At 39.2% G+C, this 19,748-nt stretch overlaps 1 protein-coding gene across 6 annotated transcripts in view; it reads right to left on the reverse strand.

The window, feature by feature from the left end:
• Positions 1 to 6,758: 6,758 nt before the first annotated feature.
• tnr (tenascin R (restrictin, janusin)) overlaps positions 6,759 to 19,748 on the reverse strand; it is a 274,847-nt gene continuing 261,857 nt past the window's right edge. For all 6 annotated transcript variants that reach the window (XM_033638024.2, XM_033638023.2, XM_078173333.1 and 3 more), the window contains 3 exons: positions 12,876 to 13,037; positions 12,088 to 12,251; positions 6,759 to 8,419 (listed from right to left, as the gene is read on the reverse strand). In XM_033638024.2, coding sequence (XP_033493915.2) covers positions 8,300 to 8,419; positions 12,088 to 12,251; positions 12,876 to 13,037 — 446 coding nt within the window. In that variant the 3' untranslated portion in view covers positions 6,759 to 8,299. The remainder of the gene's footprint in view (positions 8,420 to 12,087; positions 12,252 to 12,875; positions 13,038 to 19,748) is intronic.

The following is a 19,748-nucleotide window of genomic DNA, read 5'->3' on the forward strand; positions in this document are numbered from 1 at the left end:
TCACCTACTGTCAAGCCCCCGTATGCGGGGCGCCTTGACACCGTTCACTGTGGTGACACAAACCTAGTGAAAAAATCAGCAAAGTATCCCTTTAATTGTTAATTTAGTGGTCAGTATGTAGTACATACTGATTGAGTATGTGGTAGAGAGTGCATCTTGATTTCAAACACATTCATTGTTACATCCAAATATTGACAGGCACTTTTAGTCTACCCATCAAATACCCCTGCTGGAGCATCATCTGAAGTTACCACTTTATTATAGCTACTGTGTAAGGTGGAAGCTTGGTGGTGTAACCAGTACCTTCTTCCTGATCTGAACAGGGTGAACAGGCAGTTATCTGGATGGATTGGGTCTTTTATGATTCTCCTGGTCTTATTTTTGCAGCATCTGGTATAAATGTCCTTTATGCAGGGCGGCGCGCCTGTAGTGTGTTCAGCTGAATGAACCACTCTTTGCAGGGCCTTATTCTGTGTTTTTTCTGTACCAAGCGGGGATGTTCCCCATCAGGAGGCTCTTGATGTTGCAGAAGTAGAAATTTGTCAGTATTTGAGGGGATACCCGGGCTTTCCTCAGGTGCCTGAGGTAAAATAGTGCCTTACTTTTCTGACACCGCTGTGTCAGTATGCAGTGCTCAGGTCAGGCTCTTGTGATGAGGTATTTAAAGCTATCCACCCTCTCCACCAAAGACCCAGTTGTATTAAGGGGGCGTAGTTCCTTGGTTGCGTCTTCTGAAAGTCCACTATCGTCTCCTTAGTTTGCTGATGTTCAGGAGTAAGTTGTTGTATGTAGGTTAATGACAGCGCTGTACTTCCTATGGGTAGAAAGGGGACACCAAGCAATAGTTTGACATTTTGGGAAATATACTAATTTTCTTTCTTGGTGAGAGTTGGATGAGGAGTTTAATACCACATGTCTGTACAGTGAATGTGAAGCTTCCACCACCAGCCCCTAGTTATCTTAGCTGAGCAGACAGACTGGAAACAGCCTGGCTCTGTCTAAAGGAACAAAATCCGCCTACCAGCACCTCTAAGCTCACTGATTACCACGGTGTATTGCATCTTGGCCAAGAGCAGCAACTTCCTGAAGTCTCTGCTGGTTAACTGGCAACTTCACAGTCACAACTCTCAAGAAACAGTTAGGGCCCCCCCCCTTAAACCATGTTGTATTTACAAGCACAAAATGTTGAACTGTTCCTTTAAACGGAGGCACTTTAGCACCTGCTCTAAAAATAAGCCTTTTTGTAACTCTGACAGTCTAATCATGTAAAATTGGGCTCTTGTTGTCGGATCGCAGGTCCGCTCTGTGTGTGAGCATAAATTGGAGGTCCTAGAACCACAGTAGCTGACTGTTCGACGGCACTTTCACTGTTCACTCGTAGCTGCTGCTGGCCTGACTTCAGTTTTTAATGGCCTCCAATTAGAGTTGAAGATACTTTGAAAAGTTTACGACTCGGAGTCAGTTGGCTCTCGATACTTCATTATTTCATAGGAGCAAAAAGGGGGAGTAGTTGCAGTAACCACAGCTTGACTTCTTTTATAGAAAACTTGACTCCAAAAGTGAACAAATCGAACTCAGGCTCAGTTGATTCAGATATTTTGTCCATGGATTTTAAAGGCCGCGTTAAAAGTAAAAAGAAACAAAAAAAGGAACACAATACACCAGATGAGACTATTTGAATATTTTATTAATATGTAGAAAATGTATTAAAAAAGGAACTATATAGTACATGTTTAAGTCAAACTAGAGCTAAATTTGACAGCAATATCCAAGGTTATCCAACAATAAATCCTTAGTTTCAGCATATAGGAGCTCCTCAAACAGTCAAGATCACATTTTGTCAACATTTACATTTCATGGCAACATTTCATATCAATGCAGTTTCACTTTCCGGCTTATATAACAAATACCACCCAACACGGTGGTCGAATCAGTTTATTCCTTAGTAAAAGTAAACCCAGGAAATAAAGCATTTTCTTTTTGATATCATAGAGGACAGCGTGTCATTATTAACTGTATTTTATTTTTTTAATTTTTTTTTTACAATGTCATCAGTCAGAGTAGTTGAAAAATAAATAGAAGTGAAATAAATAAGTGGAACAAGTTTCCTGTACTGTCAGAGGCTCAGTAGAAACACGTAGTAATACAGTGTGAGTGTTTTCCAGTGACAGTCTTAAGTTTAAATAATTTCAAACTTGATGTTAAACAGCAGATTGAAGAGATGAAATTTTACACAGTTTAAAGAAAATTCCAATTTAATAACCCCCTTCCCTCCAAAATATGATTTAAAAAAAAAAAGTACTTGATCTTATTTGATGTTCACAGGAATGACATCATAATATTAAGAAAACAATTCAGGCTGTTTTGTCGATGTAACTTCAGGTTTGTTGTCTCCATCACTGGACAGTTGCATTTGCTCAAAGTCAAATTATTTATTTTCCATTGCAACACGTTCTCACTTCCTACTCCTCAAACACTGACGCTTGGCCAGCAGCCTTCTGTGTCAAATATGATGCTTCAAGTCTCAGACACTGAATCAACATCAGAGAACTAGCAGGGACGAAAACAGACTGTTGCGTCACCTCACTTTGCCTGTGTCTCGGCCACAGAGTTGCACATGAACACATTGCGATGACTTCAACTGGCACGTTCGTTCTGTGCCTGTGTGAGAGGTAACAACTGTCTATACCAGCAGGTGGCAGTAGTCTACATTCATCTTTTAAGAAGGGAAACCAAAAGACTGACAGATTCAAGACACTAGTTAGCATGTTAACAACACAACCCGATGTTGAAAGAACGAAGGATATTCACCGTATGAACAATGTTACAAACATTTACGGTTTCTGCTAAAGAGCTCAATGTCTAAAATAACTTATCTTAGCAAATTTAAAATTGCTTCTACGTCTCTGACGCTAATTCAACAATTAACCGAAAAACAAGTAGACATAACCCGACTAGTGGCAACAGTATGGGACATGCTACAAATACTAGGCGACAGATGATAACTGACAGCCCTACATTGACCAACGGCCTTTAGGTGTCCCTTTAGTGTCAGTTTTGGATGGTCAGGGACATTGTCAGCTTCCGCTCATTACATGCATTCAGTCTCTTTTCCAAATAAACTTTCAATGTTGGGTTTTTAAGTTTACTTCATTAGCTTCAGGCAACAAAATGCTTGGTTAGGCTTAGAAAAAGGTAATGGTTTGGCTAAAATAAGTACGTTTGTTACTCGGCATGTCACAGTACCAGAAATTTAGTAGTTGATACAGATACTTTTGAAATACCATGATTCACGATACCCAATTCAATACTAAGGTAAAAAACAAAACAATAAATCCCATGTACTTAAACATACATTCTTAATAAAAACATTTCAATTAAATTAAATTTTAATTTTATTATTAATCTCTGATGATCCACCTCGAACACAAAGTACAAGTCTGTGTGCGTTCATGCGATTTTGTGGCCGAAGAAACATAAATTGACATAATTCTCCTCCATGGTTGTTGTTCAGCACTTGTACAGTACATGTAAAAGATGAAGGTTGGTCTTTGTGGTACGCTTTTTGTCCCAGGGTTTTAACCTAAGTTGAACATTTTCAACTCTTTGTGACCAGAAAAAAAAGATGTACTATGTTAAGTAGTCAAAATAACTCAACATTCACCTTTGATTTCGCAACCTTGGTCTCCTGTGGGTAAAGTCCTGTTTGTTTGACTTTTTTGCTCTCTATAAACATCGCTCTGAGAATCCAGTAACGATGTGGCCTGGTGCGTCTCATACAGACACAAAAGAATGTCTTGGTGTTTTAGTATCTGACGCAGAGGGCCACTTAACAAACCTTGGTATTTGAGGAGTTGGGAGTGAGAACGGCTTGTCCTGAAAGCTCTTTAAAAAATGACAAAACCAATGGAAAAATAAAAAAGCAGCTTAACTTGAAATGAAAAGCAGGACAGAGAGTTTGTCCACAGCAACTTTATCAAATTTCCTTGGTTTTCACATTGACAGAAATAGCTTAAATTGATGAATGATTATTGGAGAAATACGTAAATTAAACACTAATAAATATCAGCTTTCCTCTTGAAATATTTAAGAGCACCTTTTAGTTTGCCATGAGAGAAATCCCTCACAATACAAATAACATTCTGTTCCTTTTCTGCAAAGCTTCATGACCTTTGTTCCTTGTACAAAAATGCACAGAGGCAAACCTCATCTAAGTAGTTAATGAAATAAGTACATGGAGAATTCCCTACTCTACTATAAATCACGGTGGGAGATGGATTGCATGAGAGGCTCTGAAACAGTCACTTTGACACTGAGACATAAATCAGACCTGGGAAAGGTCACGTGTTGAAACAGTTTGTTATAAATTATATTTTAGGTTATGTTGGTTTTATTTTGCCCTTGAGGGCGATTTGACTGTTTCCACAACAGCTCAGAGGCCCGATAAATCTACATTATCTACATCGTCTACATTACAAACTATTTCAAGAGCACCTTTCACCCAGATCGGCAAAGAAATATGTCACTACAAAACATATTCTTATGACATTTGTTATTTACTATCAGGCTCTTGATTGCAATTTTGTCAACATGCAGTAGGTTCCATCCGCCCTTTAACACAACAACGGTTAAAAATACAGCAGTTAAAGGGGAAGTGGTTCGTTCTGAATTAGTTTGCATCTAAAGAGGGAACACATCAAAAGTCACATTATCTTCAACTCTATACCTACATGAGTATATTAGTAGTTCATAGAGGGGAGAGTCACCATTGTTTTCAAGTCTAAAAGGACAAAAAATATTCACAGTCGTATGATACAAGCCAGACTCTCTGGTTTGCTTCAATCAGATAACTGAAATGAAGAAAGAGACAGAAGAACACAAGAATGAGATTTCCAGCTGTTCATATTTGGATTATTGAATATATATGAGACCAAATGTTGCTTGCAGCGATGGTGACATTGATTTCCCAGGATTGTATTGGACATTAAATTTAGTTTTCATTGATAGCATGAAGCCGGAGAGGAGATTAAGACAGTTGTGTGTGTGGTTTTTTCCTTCACACTCCACAGAGATAATTTTCCTCCAACAGAGGAGGCAGAAAACTAAAACAAAAAGTGTTTCCAAAAAAACTGCAGTCAACTAAATGCACTGGCACCGAGTGCTTTGTGCGACAGTGTGAACACCGAATGGAACAAAATGCTTGGTGGGCACGCTGCAGATTACGCCCGCCCCACTAAAAGAATACATTCTCTGCCATGTTTGCTGATTTTGTTGTTTCGCTGGGGAGCTTAAATAGTGAAGCAAGTAAAAGAAGGGCACAGAAGAAAGACTTGGCTCCACTCCACCTACTGTTCTGCTTTCTTTGTTAAGTTCATTTCAGCTAGCAGCGGGGGAGAGGCCAGGCTCAAATCTGCACCATGCCCACCCTGACTTTCTTTTGCATAGAATTTAGTGTTCACATTGCATAAAATAACGCCAGGGGACATGATTACCATAAAAGTCCCTGCAAAGTGAGAATCTATTAATACAGGAAAAAGCTGCTTCAGTGACTTTGGTGACAGAACTGACTGGCATCTTTCCAAACAGCAGGCCGAGTCTTTATTATGCAGATCTTTGGTTAAATGTTACAACTACCAGCACCATCTCTGCAAGCAATCACAGCATCTACAACAGGGGCGACGCAGATAGAAAGAGTTTGTAATTTTAAAATAAAGTCCAGGAAATAAATTCGAAATGCCCGTGAACAACTAAAGAAATAATTAAAAGAACAATAGCTTTGCTGTGTTCCCACTCGTAGTGCAAATACTGTCTCACTGTGGCTACCAATAACACTTAAGTTTAATTCTGCTTTAATAATTGACAGGGAGGATACTGTAATCAACAGTAACACAGACAGAGAGCGAAATAAAATAAATAAAATAGATGGTTATGAAGCTGTTGCTGGTGCACTGCTTTGTGAATGATGATTCAGTTTTTGATGTTAATTTTATCTCTTGCGTCCAGTATTTGTCGTTGTGTTTTACATTAACTTAATATCGGCTCAAAAACCAAGGCATCAAATCATATTAAATAGATGGACTTTTGTCACAATATCAGTTATAAAAATATATATATCTTACAGTTAAGGGTTTTAAGGGCATATACAGTATAGTTTTCGTTAAAAGTGTTATTTCGTAACGGTTAAAATAACGTTAGCTATCGCAGTCTCGAGGGCATTTCTGAGCACATTTCCTCGCATCCTAGGGAAAGGCAAATCACAGACTTAAAGGAGGAAAAAAATGCTTCTTGGTTTGCCTTTCCGTTTTTTACAGCAAATAGAACCATTGTCATTCAGAGTATTTAATAAATTACATACAGTGTCCTCTATCGTCTGTGTAGAAGTACAGCAGGGAAAGACAGCTGGGCAGAGATAAACCAGCCCCGTCTCATAGAAACACGTGAAATGGACATGAAGTCTCAACAGCGCATTACGTGGTGGTGGCGGGCACAAAATGTTTTAATTATGTGCTGGCAACATGAAAAGTTGCAAAAGTTTTGAAAACAATGCCTCTACAAAGTCAGTGAGGATCTTTTGTCATGATGGACCTTTCAAACATGAGATCGCTATGCGTCCGCTAACTTTATAGACTTAATGTAACCATGCAAAGCACACAAGTTTACGCCACTCGCATCCCGAACGTCGTTATTTTAATCAAGTAGCATGATCTTTTCCTAAACATAACCAAATGTTTTATTTGTTCTGTAAACCTAGCTGAGTGTTTTTCTTTCCCTAAAACATGGTCGGCAACCTTCACTATCAAAAGAGCAATTCTTTACCAAAACTAGTTAAAAAAAACAAAACAAAACAAAACTGTCTGACGCCATGAAACATGGCCTGATGAGCCTTATGATTACCAACAGGTTTTTTTTGGTACTTTAATCTGTCCTTATACTATTAAATTCTCGATTACCCTCAAAGACGTTTACATTTTTTGGATTTGGAATCCATAGCTAGCCTAGCGCGGAGACTAAAGTATAGCCAACACTATTGAGGGTCAGCAAAATTGAAAGGAAAAGGTGCCAGTCCGTGAATGACGCACATTTTAGTTAACTAAATGTTTTTTGTTTTTTTTTTGAATTTGGTGCGTAGGCTACAGTTTTACTATTGGAGAATGTTACAGTTGCTTTAGGCCTACAGCAAAAAACCACCAGGATCCACTTGAGGGGGGATAAAGAGCCACATGTAGCTCCAGGGCCACAGGTTGCCGACCCATTCCCTAAACCAGCTGCATTTGTTTCATAACATTGACCACATTAACACCTCGTTTCCACATGGCTCTGTGTGCGTATGCGTGTCGACAGGAAGTCTATTTGTTCTATTGCAATACTCCTCCTTTCATTTTGTTTTGAGCCCGTTGAAAATAAACTTCTGCAGCAGATTTCGGACAACCCGTATGCACTATGCCACAGGAAGTTAGCACAAAAATAAATTAGCTAACAGATTGATGGATGTAATACAGCTTTATTTATACATTTTATCTATGTGAAAAGTTGGATGGCATATTTAGCTAGCTATCATCGTTAGCATGCTGTCTCTGTACATAGAGTGCATGCATAGTGGATCATACGTCTTTAAACAAAATATTTCACATCACAGCCTGACAGACTTATCTCCTCTCTTATTTGTCACCATGCATTATTGGTCCTGTTTTGTCTCTGTGCTGCTCCATGCGCATATTCAGCAAGATAAGATCGCATTTCGGTGCTGTTTCTGTCCATCTTTAAGAGATGCATTTCCCTGCGTTAAACACTAGGGGTGTACTCTGTATACTATGCAGACATACGGACACAAAACTGTGAAAACGAGGTGTATCAACATGTTTGAAACGGCCACCATTTGTAATAGACTTTGCATTGGCATTGCTTTTCATGTTGCCAGCATGTAATTTTAACACATTTCGTCCCCACCACCACATAATGTGTTAAGAGGTTGTGTCCATGTCACGTATTTCTGTGAGACTGTTTGATAAACAGAGTTCAGACATTGTTTCACCCTCTCTGCTATTTCATGATCTCATCCAGCATTACAACAGTTTCTGCATGTTGGTAGTTTATTAATATTAATGGGTTTTATTATTTTACAACAGAATATTAATAAAATATTAGTATCTTTTTTGTCATAACCCCCTTTTTTCTTTGCAGCCTCACTAAAAGGCATTAAAGAGCACATCAGTGAGGCACACAGATAGCAGAAACTCATCAGTAAACATCGTCCGAACTCCATTTATCTTTGACTCTGGCCTGTGTGGAGGCGGTTTGTTTATACAGGGGCAGACCGCCTCCTCTTGCTGCTGATGCTACGGAAGTTGAATGGCCTCATCTTCATCTCCACGAAAGGAATAGAGAACTCGTGGCCTTTCCAGTGGTACCAGTTAATACCCTGCAAGAGAAAGACAGTGTGATTTCAGAAGCTGCTTGTATCAACAGGGCTTTTAAGGCAAGGCAAGGGCGTCTGAGGAAATGACAGAAAATGTGAAATGAAAAGGAGAGTCTGAAGATGGAAATGTTAAAGTGTATTTTAATTTCAGCTGAAAGGAAGCATTCAAAGCAGGACGGCAAAAATCCTGACTTAAGAGCACAATTATGAATTTAGTGTAATTATAGTCTCGCTCTATCCCTGCTAATCCCCGTCACCAACAAAACCTCCACATTTATGGCTTTACACTGAGAGGCAATTTCTCTCTGTGCGTCTTTATGCCTGTCCATCTCTGCTCCCACCTGGTCTCATTTCATGTCATCAAACAACAAAAGAAAAGGTACACAGCACAGAGAGAGAAGCAGTGATGCTCCAGAGCCTTTGTAGTTTAGTCTAATCACAGCTTCACACAACACCTCGCTCTCTTTGTCGAGCCATTACAGCATCAAGCTACATCACACGCTTGTCAAAAGGACTGGACAAGCCCTCAACACTCACTCCCGCCTCACATGTAGCAAGCCAAAAAACACCTGTCACTTTCAGTGTGAGAATGAGGCACCAGTGTTTATTATGTTCTATCAAACATGTGCGTATGCTTGTTTCATGTTTTGGCTCTGGCCTTTTCCTTCCACATTTCTGTAATTTAAATATGAGCTCATATGTATTTGGATTAGAGTGTCATTCAGGCACTTCTGACCAATATTAAGATGCATCATCTGTTCAAGTTTCATTAAAATTGGACAAGTTTTTTTTTTTTTTGACCTTTCATTACAGCTCCTCCTTCAGGCCAATCAGTGTAACAAGTGTGGAGATGGATGTCTGCAGCAAGTTTCATGCCATTTAATTTACAAATTATTAGCCTTTCCAAATGAGAAATTTTAACCTTTAATCACACTGCCATAATTGAGCCAGTTTGTGTGTGAATTTTGTAAATGCCAAAATGCCATGCTGTGCGAGTGACAGCAGTGAGTTAAAGGGTATACTCAAATGATAGATGGATAGTTTTGGTGTTATGTGCTGAGATTTTGAGACAACCTCTGAGTCACAGAACATTTGTGGTGCTCAATGGAGTAGAAGATTGCATTTGAAAAAAAAAAAAACAGTCGTGTATTTCTAGAAACAGGGTCCACTTTACTCTGAATAATCCTTAGAAACTGCTGTCAGCCATTTTCAATGGGACTACTTTGTGCCAGTGAAGTAGTTCCACTCAAAAGTTCAGTGTGAGGGACGTTGTTTGTGGAAGGACACATTGCTGCTGAATTTTTGAATTGTAGTTTCTTATTCATGAGAAAACTTGGTGCGTAATGCTCACTAAGTCACAGTTAGGTGCAATTTAGGAAGAGTGAAAAAAAAAAAACAAAAAAAAAAAAGAAAGAACCCAAATGCATTACGACAAAGACGTCAAAGACGGACAAAATCCTCCTGCTGGGGACTGAGGTAACATTTTGCCCACTGACAAATTTGGTGAACTGTTTTCAGTAAGTAAGGATAATTCCAAACACTTTGGTAACACTTTTCCAAAAAGCAACAGGTCACAACAGGCTATAAAACTGAGAAGCATGTCTTATGATATGAAATTGAAAATACCAAAACACATAGAATAATACAAAATAAAACTTGTGCATTGGGAGGAATATTTTAGTTAGTTATCTTGGCTTTACTTGATAAATCAAAGCAACTAAACATTTATAATCCCAGTGACCGACACACCTTATAACGGTGGAGCAACGCCAACACACAGTCACACAACTCTCTTGCTGTGGCCGACTGGAAACCTGCAGGCTCATCTTACATCTCTGGTGTTTCATTTACACTCACCATAGTATGCCCCACTCACATGCCAATCAGCTTGATGTGCTAACCTCAGCAAATGTTGCTAATGGTGTATGACTTAAGTTTTACTGTCAGAACTTGCCCTTGTGCATCAATCTACATACGGTGTATTCTGGGGGCGGCTTCATGGGCTGAACTGTGCCCTCTTACTGTGACAGATTTAGGGCTGGGTATCTCCACTGATTTCGATTCACAAGGTCCCGATTCGATTTCCAATTTGATATCGATTCAATTGGAGATTTTTCAGTTAAAATACCAATTTTCACTTGAATGTGAAATAGATTCTCAGAGAACTACTAATGTGAATTTTTACAGGAATTCTTTTAAAAAAAGAATAAATTCAGAGCAGGAATAACACTTACTAACTAAATGTAGTTTCTAGAGCAGCAAGAGTAACATTGAAACAGCAAAGTCACAATATAAACTTAATATCTCACTGGAAACAAATCTAAGAAGTCAATACAATAAATCATATTACTGACATCACAATACTGAGTGAAGTTTAGGAAGAATACAAAACAGAGACATCAGTCACTATCAGTGGTATCACTACCTCCTGTCCTCTCTGCTGCTGAGGAGACTCACTGCCTGCAGGTAACTTGCCGTTGATAAGTGTAAATATACGTGGCGAACTGAACTGAACCGTTAGACATAAATAGCAGATTGAAATTTAACTTTTCTACATGTTTACATGTTGCTGAACAGCTGTATTGCTGAAGTACTGACTTTTTCCTCATGGAGGTTTGGTTACACTTACAGTGACAGTAACAGTAACGTAATGGTCATTACCTCAAGCTATCTTCATTTCCCTGTCTCCACTGCGGCATCTCTATTCTGTCTTTGTATGTGTGTGTGTAAAAGTGGTGCAGCAGCCCGATAATAAATAACACCAAAACATAAAAACAGTAAGCTAACAGTTACGGATAAAAACCAAATAGTGACGTCGGAGCTTCTTGAGACTACGGTCATTAGTAATTTTACTAACAGTGAGATTAACGGTGTTAAAGCTTCACACATCTGTGTAAAAAGTGCATATTAAAAGATCTATCTCGGATTTTATGAATCGATATCGGGACATTCAAATGATGATCTGAATTACATGAGTAGATTATTTTAACCCAGCCCAGATCAGTAGAATACACGAACCGTTACAGCCGTAGAGAACACCACAGATAAACTTCACCCACACTGTACTGAGGTGGTGGCTGAAATCTCAGAGAACAATATCTCATAACCAAACCCCGGGGCAAAAATGTTTGGCCCCTATTAACCCCCTGTTAACCTCCCACTCTCTGTGCATTGCTTATAGTCCCTGGCCCCAGATGTCCTGTGTGCTAATTATATTGACACAGATTAATTTAGGAATATGCAACATGTAAGCACAAAACTAAAATAACAAAGGTCTTAAAACTAGACTTTATTTAATTAACCACAAGTTCAGGTAATAAAGCTCACCCACCTTAAAGCTTCTCATCATGTCAGTTGATATTGTGCTTTAGTGCCGCATATTCCCAAACAAAATTTAATTTTAATGAGCTCACATGAGTTGACACACAGTAAGTCTGGAGCTTTTGGGGCCCCTGGAGTTCTGGGTTGGTTCTCTACTTTGCCATGTTGTTAATCCATCCTTGTCTTATATCCATCCCAATGCTGTACTGCTTTGTTTATCCAGATGAACAAACCCTTATTCCTTCTCTAACGTGCACCACAAAACGTGTTTACCTTCATTAGAAGTAGATTAACTATTTTACGTGCCATATTCACTCTATAATTATCGAGTGTGTAACTGTGTGACTGACCTGACTGTGTCTGGACTCTCCGTATTTGCCGTTGAGGTTGGCCCGGTGGCAGTTCTTGTACCACCAGGCTCCTTTGTAAGACAAGGCACAGTTAGTGACAGCGATGTCATTGTCTCTGTCTTTTGTAGAGAAGGGTCGGCCTTGGTGGTAGCTCAGAGAGTCACCTGGGATCAGAGGAGAAACAGAGAGAGATGGAGAATCTTAAACATCAGCGTATGCTGGGCAACACTGGCATATGGCTGCGGTGAATAACGACATGATGAGGGGACGTAAACGACCAGGCAGGCAGGAGGGGAATGGAGAGACATGAGAGGGAGGGAGGGGACAGAAGTCCTGCTACGGGCTCTCTGAATTTATTTAGGCAGAGAAAATTATAATTATAAACATGAGGGGATGATGGGTGATTCTGGCATATGGTCATGTTGACAGACTGAGAGATACATGGAGAGCGAGGACAAGAGTGGAAATATGGAAAAGTGCTGAGGCGGATTTCAGACATCAGAGAGAAGAAAAGATGGAGGGGGAAGGAGGCAGGAGAAAAAAAATGGCAGATGGCAGAGGAGAGATGGGAGAGCATTTTCACTTAAAGGTTGGGGAGAAGCACACACTATATTACACTTGGTATATTATATTAAAAGGTGTTGATGTTAATGTCCCCTCGGCCATTTCTATACAGTAATTTGGTTGATCACAAGGCTGTCATCCACAGAGCAAAGTAAAACGCAAAAAAATGATGTATGCTATCAAAAAAAAAAAAAAAAAAATTAAGAACGTATTCACCCACGTACCAGCGGTGCCATTGTACTCTCCTATCCTGAGCTTGTAGAGGTTTCTTGCATCTCCAATGGAGAACTTGTCATAGTTGGCGTAGACTGACTCCTGTCCGTCCTTCATGTCAATTCTCAGCTCGTAACGGCCCTGAGCAGCAATCCTCTGGATGTTGTCTAAACCTGTGGGGACAAAGACACACATTATATTGTGATGTGTGTAATAACCAACGAAAGAGATTTAGGAGGCTTTCACATCAGGGGTCCAGATCTGAGTACACTTGCCCACAAAGTCCATTTTGTTTGATTAGTGTCAACACTGTGTACTGTACTGGCTCATTAATGCTCAACATCAGTTAGTCTATGGATACGGATGGAACGTTGTGTCTGTACTCCGCATTCATTTTGTCTTATCTGTGCATGTCTTTAGAAAGCTTACAGATGTGGGATGTCGAGCCGTTAAAAATGTCGTCTTAGTACGGTTAATGTTGACTCGGCTACAGTCTGCATCAGGTGTGAAAACCAACTGTACCAAACCGACATACTATACTACGACTTTTCTCATGGTTTTTGACCACATACTATACTATTGACTTTTTTTCATCATTTTGGATGACATTCTATACTACGAATCTGCACATGCATGCGCTGATCTCATCCTCTGAAATGCACAGCCATGGGTGATAAAGTAGGAATGCAAGCGAGAGGGTCATTCTCGACATTATTTTCAAAATATAAGCAACAGTAGGCATAATGTGAAGGTGGACTTCATTGTCAGTGGGGGCGTGGGGGTGGGGGCAGGCAAGCTTACTCAGACATGTTACAATCATCTGTAATATGACAACGCTCTGATTCACACGTTAGACCTTTAAGGCCTTTGCACACTGAGACCGTTTTTTTAATCCTACATCCACTGATTCCAATGCGTTTTAATGTTCTATCTGTTGTGAAAATTCGCAACATGTGATAAAATGAAAAGAGACATTTCCTCCTTGGCCTCTCTCCTCTGATGTTACCTGTCATCACTCCCTCCCTGTCTTGTATTTGGCTCCGCAGCTGCATTAAAAGGCCATGCTGTCCTCCACATTCTGTGTGGTCCACATCCTTCTCCTCTTTATCATCATTCACCTGAATATTACGATCTGGCCTGTTGAAAGTAGCTATCTGAGTTACTGAATGATTCTGTCTTGTTGCTGCTCTGTCCCACTGCCACATTTCCTCTCACTGATTCTCTATCAGACGTCTCTAAGGCTTCTGACGGATGCGAAAAATGCAGAAAATCAAACCTGTTGCAAAAAATTTAATGACTGACGGAAGTTGCGGACTGTGCAAACGTGATTGACGTAATGTGAGATCCTAAGTATTTTTTGATGTGCGACATCTTTGGACAAAAAAAAAACAAAAAAAACATCTGACTCAGGGTGCCAAGGCCTGTAACAGCAGATTTAAACCTCATTGCACTCACACTGATATTGAATTAATTGCATTCACATAGTAATTGAATAAAACTCACAGCATACATTTTAAGATAATGTATATTTAACTACAGGTGCACACATGTCCCCTAAAATGTCTGATTTTGACTACACTGACTTGTATCTGTGAAAAGTTTGTTACTGGAGAGGTGTTTTCACATTCCTCTACTTCTACTGAAGGGAGCGAAGTCTGTGCACTCCTCAAAATCTGAGATTCACATGTACAATAGCTAACCTAGGTACGTCACTAATATAAAAGTCAATCACTGTCTAATACAAGAAACATACACCAGCAACTGTAGCAAAGAGAACAAGGGCCAAATTAAACACAGTTATGTATTATGAATCTCGTCAGTTGTTTAACAGACCCAGAAGCTCATTCAGTGAGCGACTAAGGATGCATCAGTGTTCTACTGAACGACTCAGACAGTCTTTTGTTCCAGCAGTGGTCAGATTTTTTAATGAACACTTTTAATTGTGGTTTTTAGATGCAGCGCCTTTCAGCTGTTAATTATGTCTCAAATGGCTCTTTTCTCTGTTATTTATTTGTTGCACTGTGTATTTGTTGTGTACTGTGTATGCATTGTCTGTGCAGTTTGTTGTCTGAATGAGTTGTTTGGTGGCAAATGAGTTTAGCCATTGGGGATTTAGAGCCATCTAAATTTAATCTAATTGACAGGGGGGAAGGACTGTGACACAACACTGTCAAAAGTCTCGTTTCCACCAAGCAGTCTGGTTCAGTTCAGTTCTCTACACATCAGAAGGCATTTTTCCATTTTCGTTGTGGAAAGTTGTGGATGGTACCATCCTGACAGCTAGATGGGGCAGTGAGTGACAATAAGTGCGCCCACATTTAAGAGTACTGTGTGCAGTGGAAACGCTAAATGGATCTACGGTCTAGGTACATGTCTGTAGGGGTTATTTTTTGGTTCTAAAGGTACTATACCAAATGTTTTTGGTGAAAACGAGGCTAAAGAAACCTGAGTCTGGGTCTGACTGAGGATCAGACATGTTGCTAAATCTCTCTAATGTTTCCTCTTACACTAACGCTAGCCATCTTGTTGCACACTCCACTTTTTCTGGTCAAACTAGTGGTAGTCTGATAGCCTGACCCATCACCACACCTCATTTTAGCCCTGTGCTAGCACTGGAGACAATGGAAAGTACAACCTACAAGTAGTGGTGGTGGGCGGGGTGGAGGGCAAATTCAGAATGTCTCAACAAAGGAGAAAGAGTAGATTTTTTTAATTTGGAAAAAAACATGTTAAAAAAAAAAAGGTATTGTTATGAGATTACTGACGTAGGAACTACCTGCAGGTTGTACAGTATTTTGAGGTGAAAGAAGGTAATGAAGAAGAGGTTATGCAACACAGCTCATATAATATTTTCTTCAATTTTTAACATAACAGTTCTTTCACCTTTCCATCTAAAATTCAGTGCTGTCAAGTCAAATCTTTGACCATGTGAAACTGCCCGATAATCTAGGTCAAAGGTTTTTAAAGTCTGAAAAACCATGTTAAACAAAATACTATTTTGACATAATTTATTGTGTGTCTGGAGGGAGGGTTTACAGTTGATTTATGTGACATAGTAGCTCCTGTTTGTACACACAGACAGTTTGTTTTCACCTGCAGCTTTATAGGTTAAAGGTTTGAATCGCGATAAACACTATGACAGACATCTTTCTCACTTCGTTGTATGGATGTGGATGATTGACATTGTCGAGAGTGGCGGACGCTGTCACCGCAGCCCCCCCCCCCAGCAAATGCCACATGCCGCAACTTTCTGAGATATGCGGCACTGCTCTCTATCTCCAAGGTAGCAGATGTGAGTCTCGTTTGAACCCTGACAGGCGATAAGACCCCACACCGACCTGAGAGATTGGAACTGCCTTCACTATCAGATTATAACAAGAACCCATTTAGAAAAGAGTCTCTTTCTCTGCTTAACCTCCAACAGAAGCATGGCATGTACACTTTTTTTGAACCCTTGGAAATCCAGAGAAAAAATAAAAATCCTCAAGCCTTCGCTGATAAGGAGTAGGAAGTAAAAATTCGAGAGAGCAGGGAAACTAAATCTGCTGTAATACGTCAATGGAAGGCAGATAAAATCTATGTTACAACCCAAAGGCACTTAAGGTGACAGGGGAAAAGCAATTGTTGTAATAAAATTGTGTTTAACACTCAGTCATCTCTAATTTCCATTGTATAATATCACTGTATTATCAGCAATTAATCTGGCACCCATAATTTTTTACTGTTTTTTCCTCCAACGGTTTTATGGGATCAGACTGCTCTATTCCAAACTGCAGCGATTAAAAATGCATTCTGACACACTATTGCACTCTTGTCCTATTATACTACCAATATTACCATCTCGTCACATTTTATTACCAGCCTTTCTCTCTCACTTACACAGAAGCAAGGGGGGGAAATTAAAAAAAAGAAAGAGAATGAGATAATGATCACATATTCGCACACAGCCACCCTGGTTTCTCTCTGTTATTACATCATCAAACTGACATTGTGTTAGGCATGAAAACTGGCTGAGGTCAGTGAGTAGGGAGAATAGATTGCCCTGGAGCAGCAATAAAAACGGCCGTTTTCAAACTGTAACAGATAATAATGAAAGCTTAATTTCCATATTCTTTACTGTTGACCAGTTAAGTGCCTCTTCTTTTCAGTTTGAGTGGATTTAATATCGATGTTTATGGTTCCATACTGTCCAATATATTGCTGTTCTGTGTGTAGAGGCGGTGATTAGCTAAATGTTTGCCATAATAGCTCTCCATGGGCTACGACAGCGACCTAATCCATACAAAGAGGAGTGAAGGTCAAATGATTTCAAACTGCAGTGACCATCTGTATGATAATATTTTCTAAAGGAGAATGAATTTTAGGGACACCTTTTACACTGTAAATGCACAGCAAATACAGCCTCCTCAGACCCAATTTTGTCATGTGAGGACATTACATTTTGGGTTCACCGGACCTCCTTCTTCTTTCTGCTTTATTTAGACCTATTGCACTCGTTTGTGGGCACTTTTTTGTGCCATCTAGCAGTAGTAAGATCACAATACAGTAATCCATGTAAAAACAAGATGGCAGCCATCTCTGCCAAGTCAGTCTGCAGCCGACCCCAACACAAAAGCAGACAAGGTCCAAAATCTGATCACATTTAGTAGTTAAAACGTATTTACTTATGATTAATAAGGTTCGTAGTTTGATGTGCCATACAACTTTGACCAAATTTAGCAACAGTAATGAGCTAAGACGCTGTTAATAAGAAAGTACTCCTTTCAAGACATTGGGAATTTATCATCAGCTCACTGAAGGACATTAGGATTTTATTATCATTGACAATGTTTAGTTTTTTCATACTTATGAGATATAACTAATCCCAAATAGCTAGGAGACATTACAAATATATACCAAAAAAGGGTTTGGGTCTATGTGAAAGTTAAAAAAGCCATCTGAAGAGCAGAAATGTTCAAACTAGTGATAGTATTTCAGAAAAAGTTGCACCTACTTCCAAACACTTAGGGGTTTGCCAGTAACACGTGACAACAAAGACATAATGTCAAGGGATTATACATTATTTTCTAACTTGCATGCCAGCGCTCTGAAAACAAAGTGGAAGTTAGTTATTGTAGTCTGGCCACTGATCAACACGACAGCTGGAGCCCATGACAGCAATTAAGGTAGTCCATTTAAACTACTTCTTCTTTGAGTTATGACTCTGTCATGTTGGATCAAACAGATATAGATTATGCTTATTTTTAGATTCAGTGTGACTGACACTTTCTGATGATATCAGTATATCAGATGTTAACGAACACTCCAGAGCTTGCTCCAGAATCATCATGTTTTTAAATTTGTGCAGTATCATAGTAATCCAGTGATTGTCTGTACAGACATCAATGGGCACATTTTAAATCTGCTGACAGCTAATTTGGTGTACTTTTAATAGTTCCACTTTTCCAAAACGTAAGCAAATAGGCTAAACAAATGGGACTTAACTGGTAGCCAGCAGTCAGCTGTATCCATGGCAACACCATACATGCTATTTTAATTTCTCAAAACATTACAGAATTGTGGTAACAAAAATTAGAGCATAATTACCTACTGAACTGAAATGACACAAAGAATAAAAATAGATGCAAGAAGCTGGTTCAAGCCAGCATGGACCTTTAAAACTTGAAATCTGTGTAGAATCAAGACCCTTGACATTTTAGGTTGCCTGCATTAAGATCATCAACGAGTTTTATGACAATCAGACAGATGCTCATTCATTTATGTTCAAATCTCTATCAGGTCACACTGTTCTTTGGAAATACTGTTTTGCTTTAATGGCTTAGTTTGGTGATATCTGAACAAACCCTCACTGATTTATGGCCAAATTTTGCAAAACGCTATTGCACTTGTTCTTCAGAATTAGACTTTAAAATTATTTGACACACGTGAATTCATCATTATTATTTAACAAACCCTGCAAGTTTTGTAATGATTGGACAATCAATTTTTAAAACTTTCAGGATATGTTCCTGGTACCTCTTACGACATTGCTTGCAAGTTTTGTAATGATTGGACCAAAGGTTGTGGAGTTAGGTTCATTTATGTGTTCATTGGTCATTATCTATAATCAAAACAAAAGGCCTTTGGGCTTGAACTCCTAATAAGAGAGACAGAATCCATTAGTATTGACTTTGTCATGTTGTTTTGACAGTATAAGGCTCAATGTCCCATGAACATGGTTGTTTTCTGAAAACCACTGACACTCATCTATCCATTTATCTTAATTCATATGCAGATATATGCAGAAAGCAGGTGATCAAATTTGTCTGAGGGCAGGCCCACAGTGTTGGACTTTAAAAACCTTTGACCTGGATTATCGGGCAGTTTCCCATGGTCAAAAGTTATACTTGACAGCACTGAATTTTAAATGAAAAGGCGAAAGAACAGCTATGTTAAAAATTGAAGAAGATATTGAATGAGCTGTGTTGCACAACCTTTTCTTCATGACCTTACCTCACCACCTCCGAAAAACTGTACAACCTGCAGGTAGCCTGTACGTCAGTAATCTCATAACATCACCTTTTTTTCTTTCATTAAATTTCTCTCTGCCACATTCAGGTCAGATCAGGTATTTAATTAAATAATGCTCCAATAGGATTTTTTTTATCAGAAGATATTTGAAATGTCACAGTAGCAAAACCAAAGGTATAAATAAATTAATTTAATTATGGCTGGATTCAATTTAGCTGCGCTGTCACACTGTCTTGACTTACTGGGACACTGAATAGAACAGAGCAAACACCTGTGCTTTTCCTGCTATGTGGAAAAACCCTGCAGTGCCCTGCTAACAACCAGCAGATCAGTGGACTAACAGGTCAGTTTCATACAGCAGGCTCCACATTCTG

This window comes from Epinephelus lanceolatus, chromosome 12 (genome assembly GCF_041903045.1).
Source record: "Epinephelus lanceolatus isolate andai-2023 chromosome 12, ASM4190304v1, whole genome shotgun sequence".
In the NCBI taxonomy this organism is placed as follows: Eukaryota; Metazoa; Chordata; class Actinopteri; order Perciformes; family Serranidae; genus Epinephelus; species Epinephelus lanceolatus.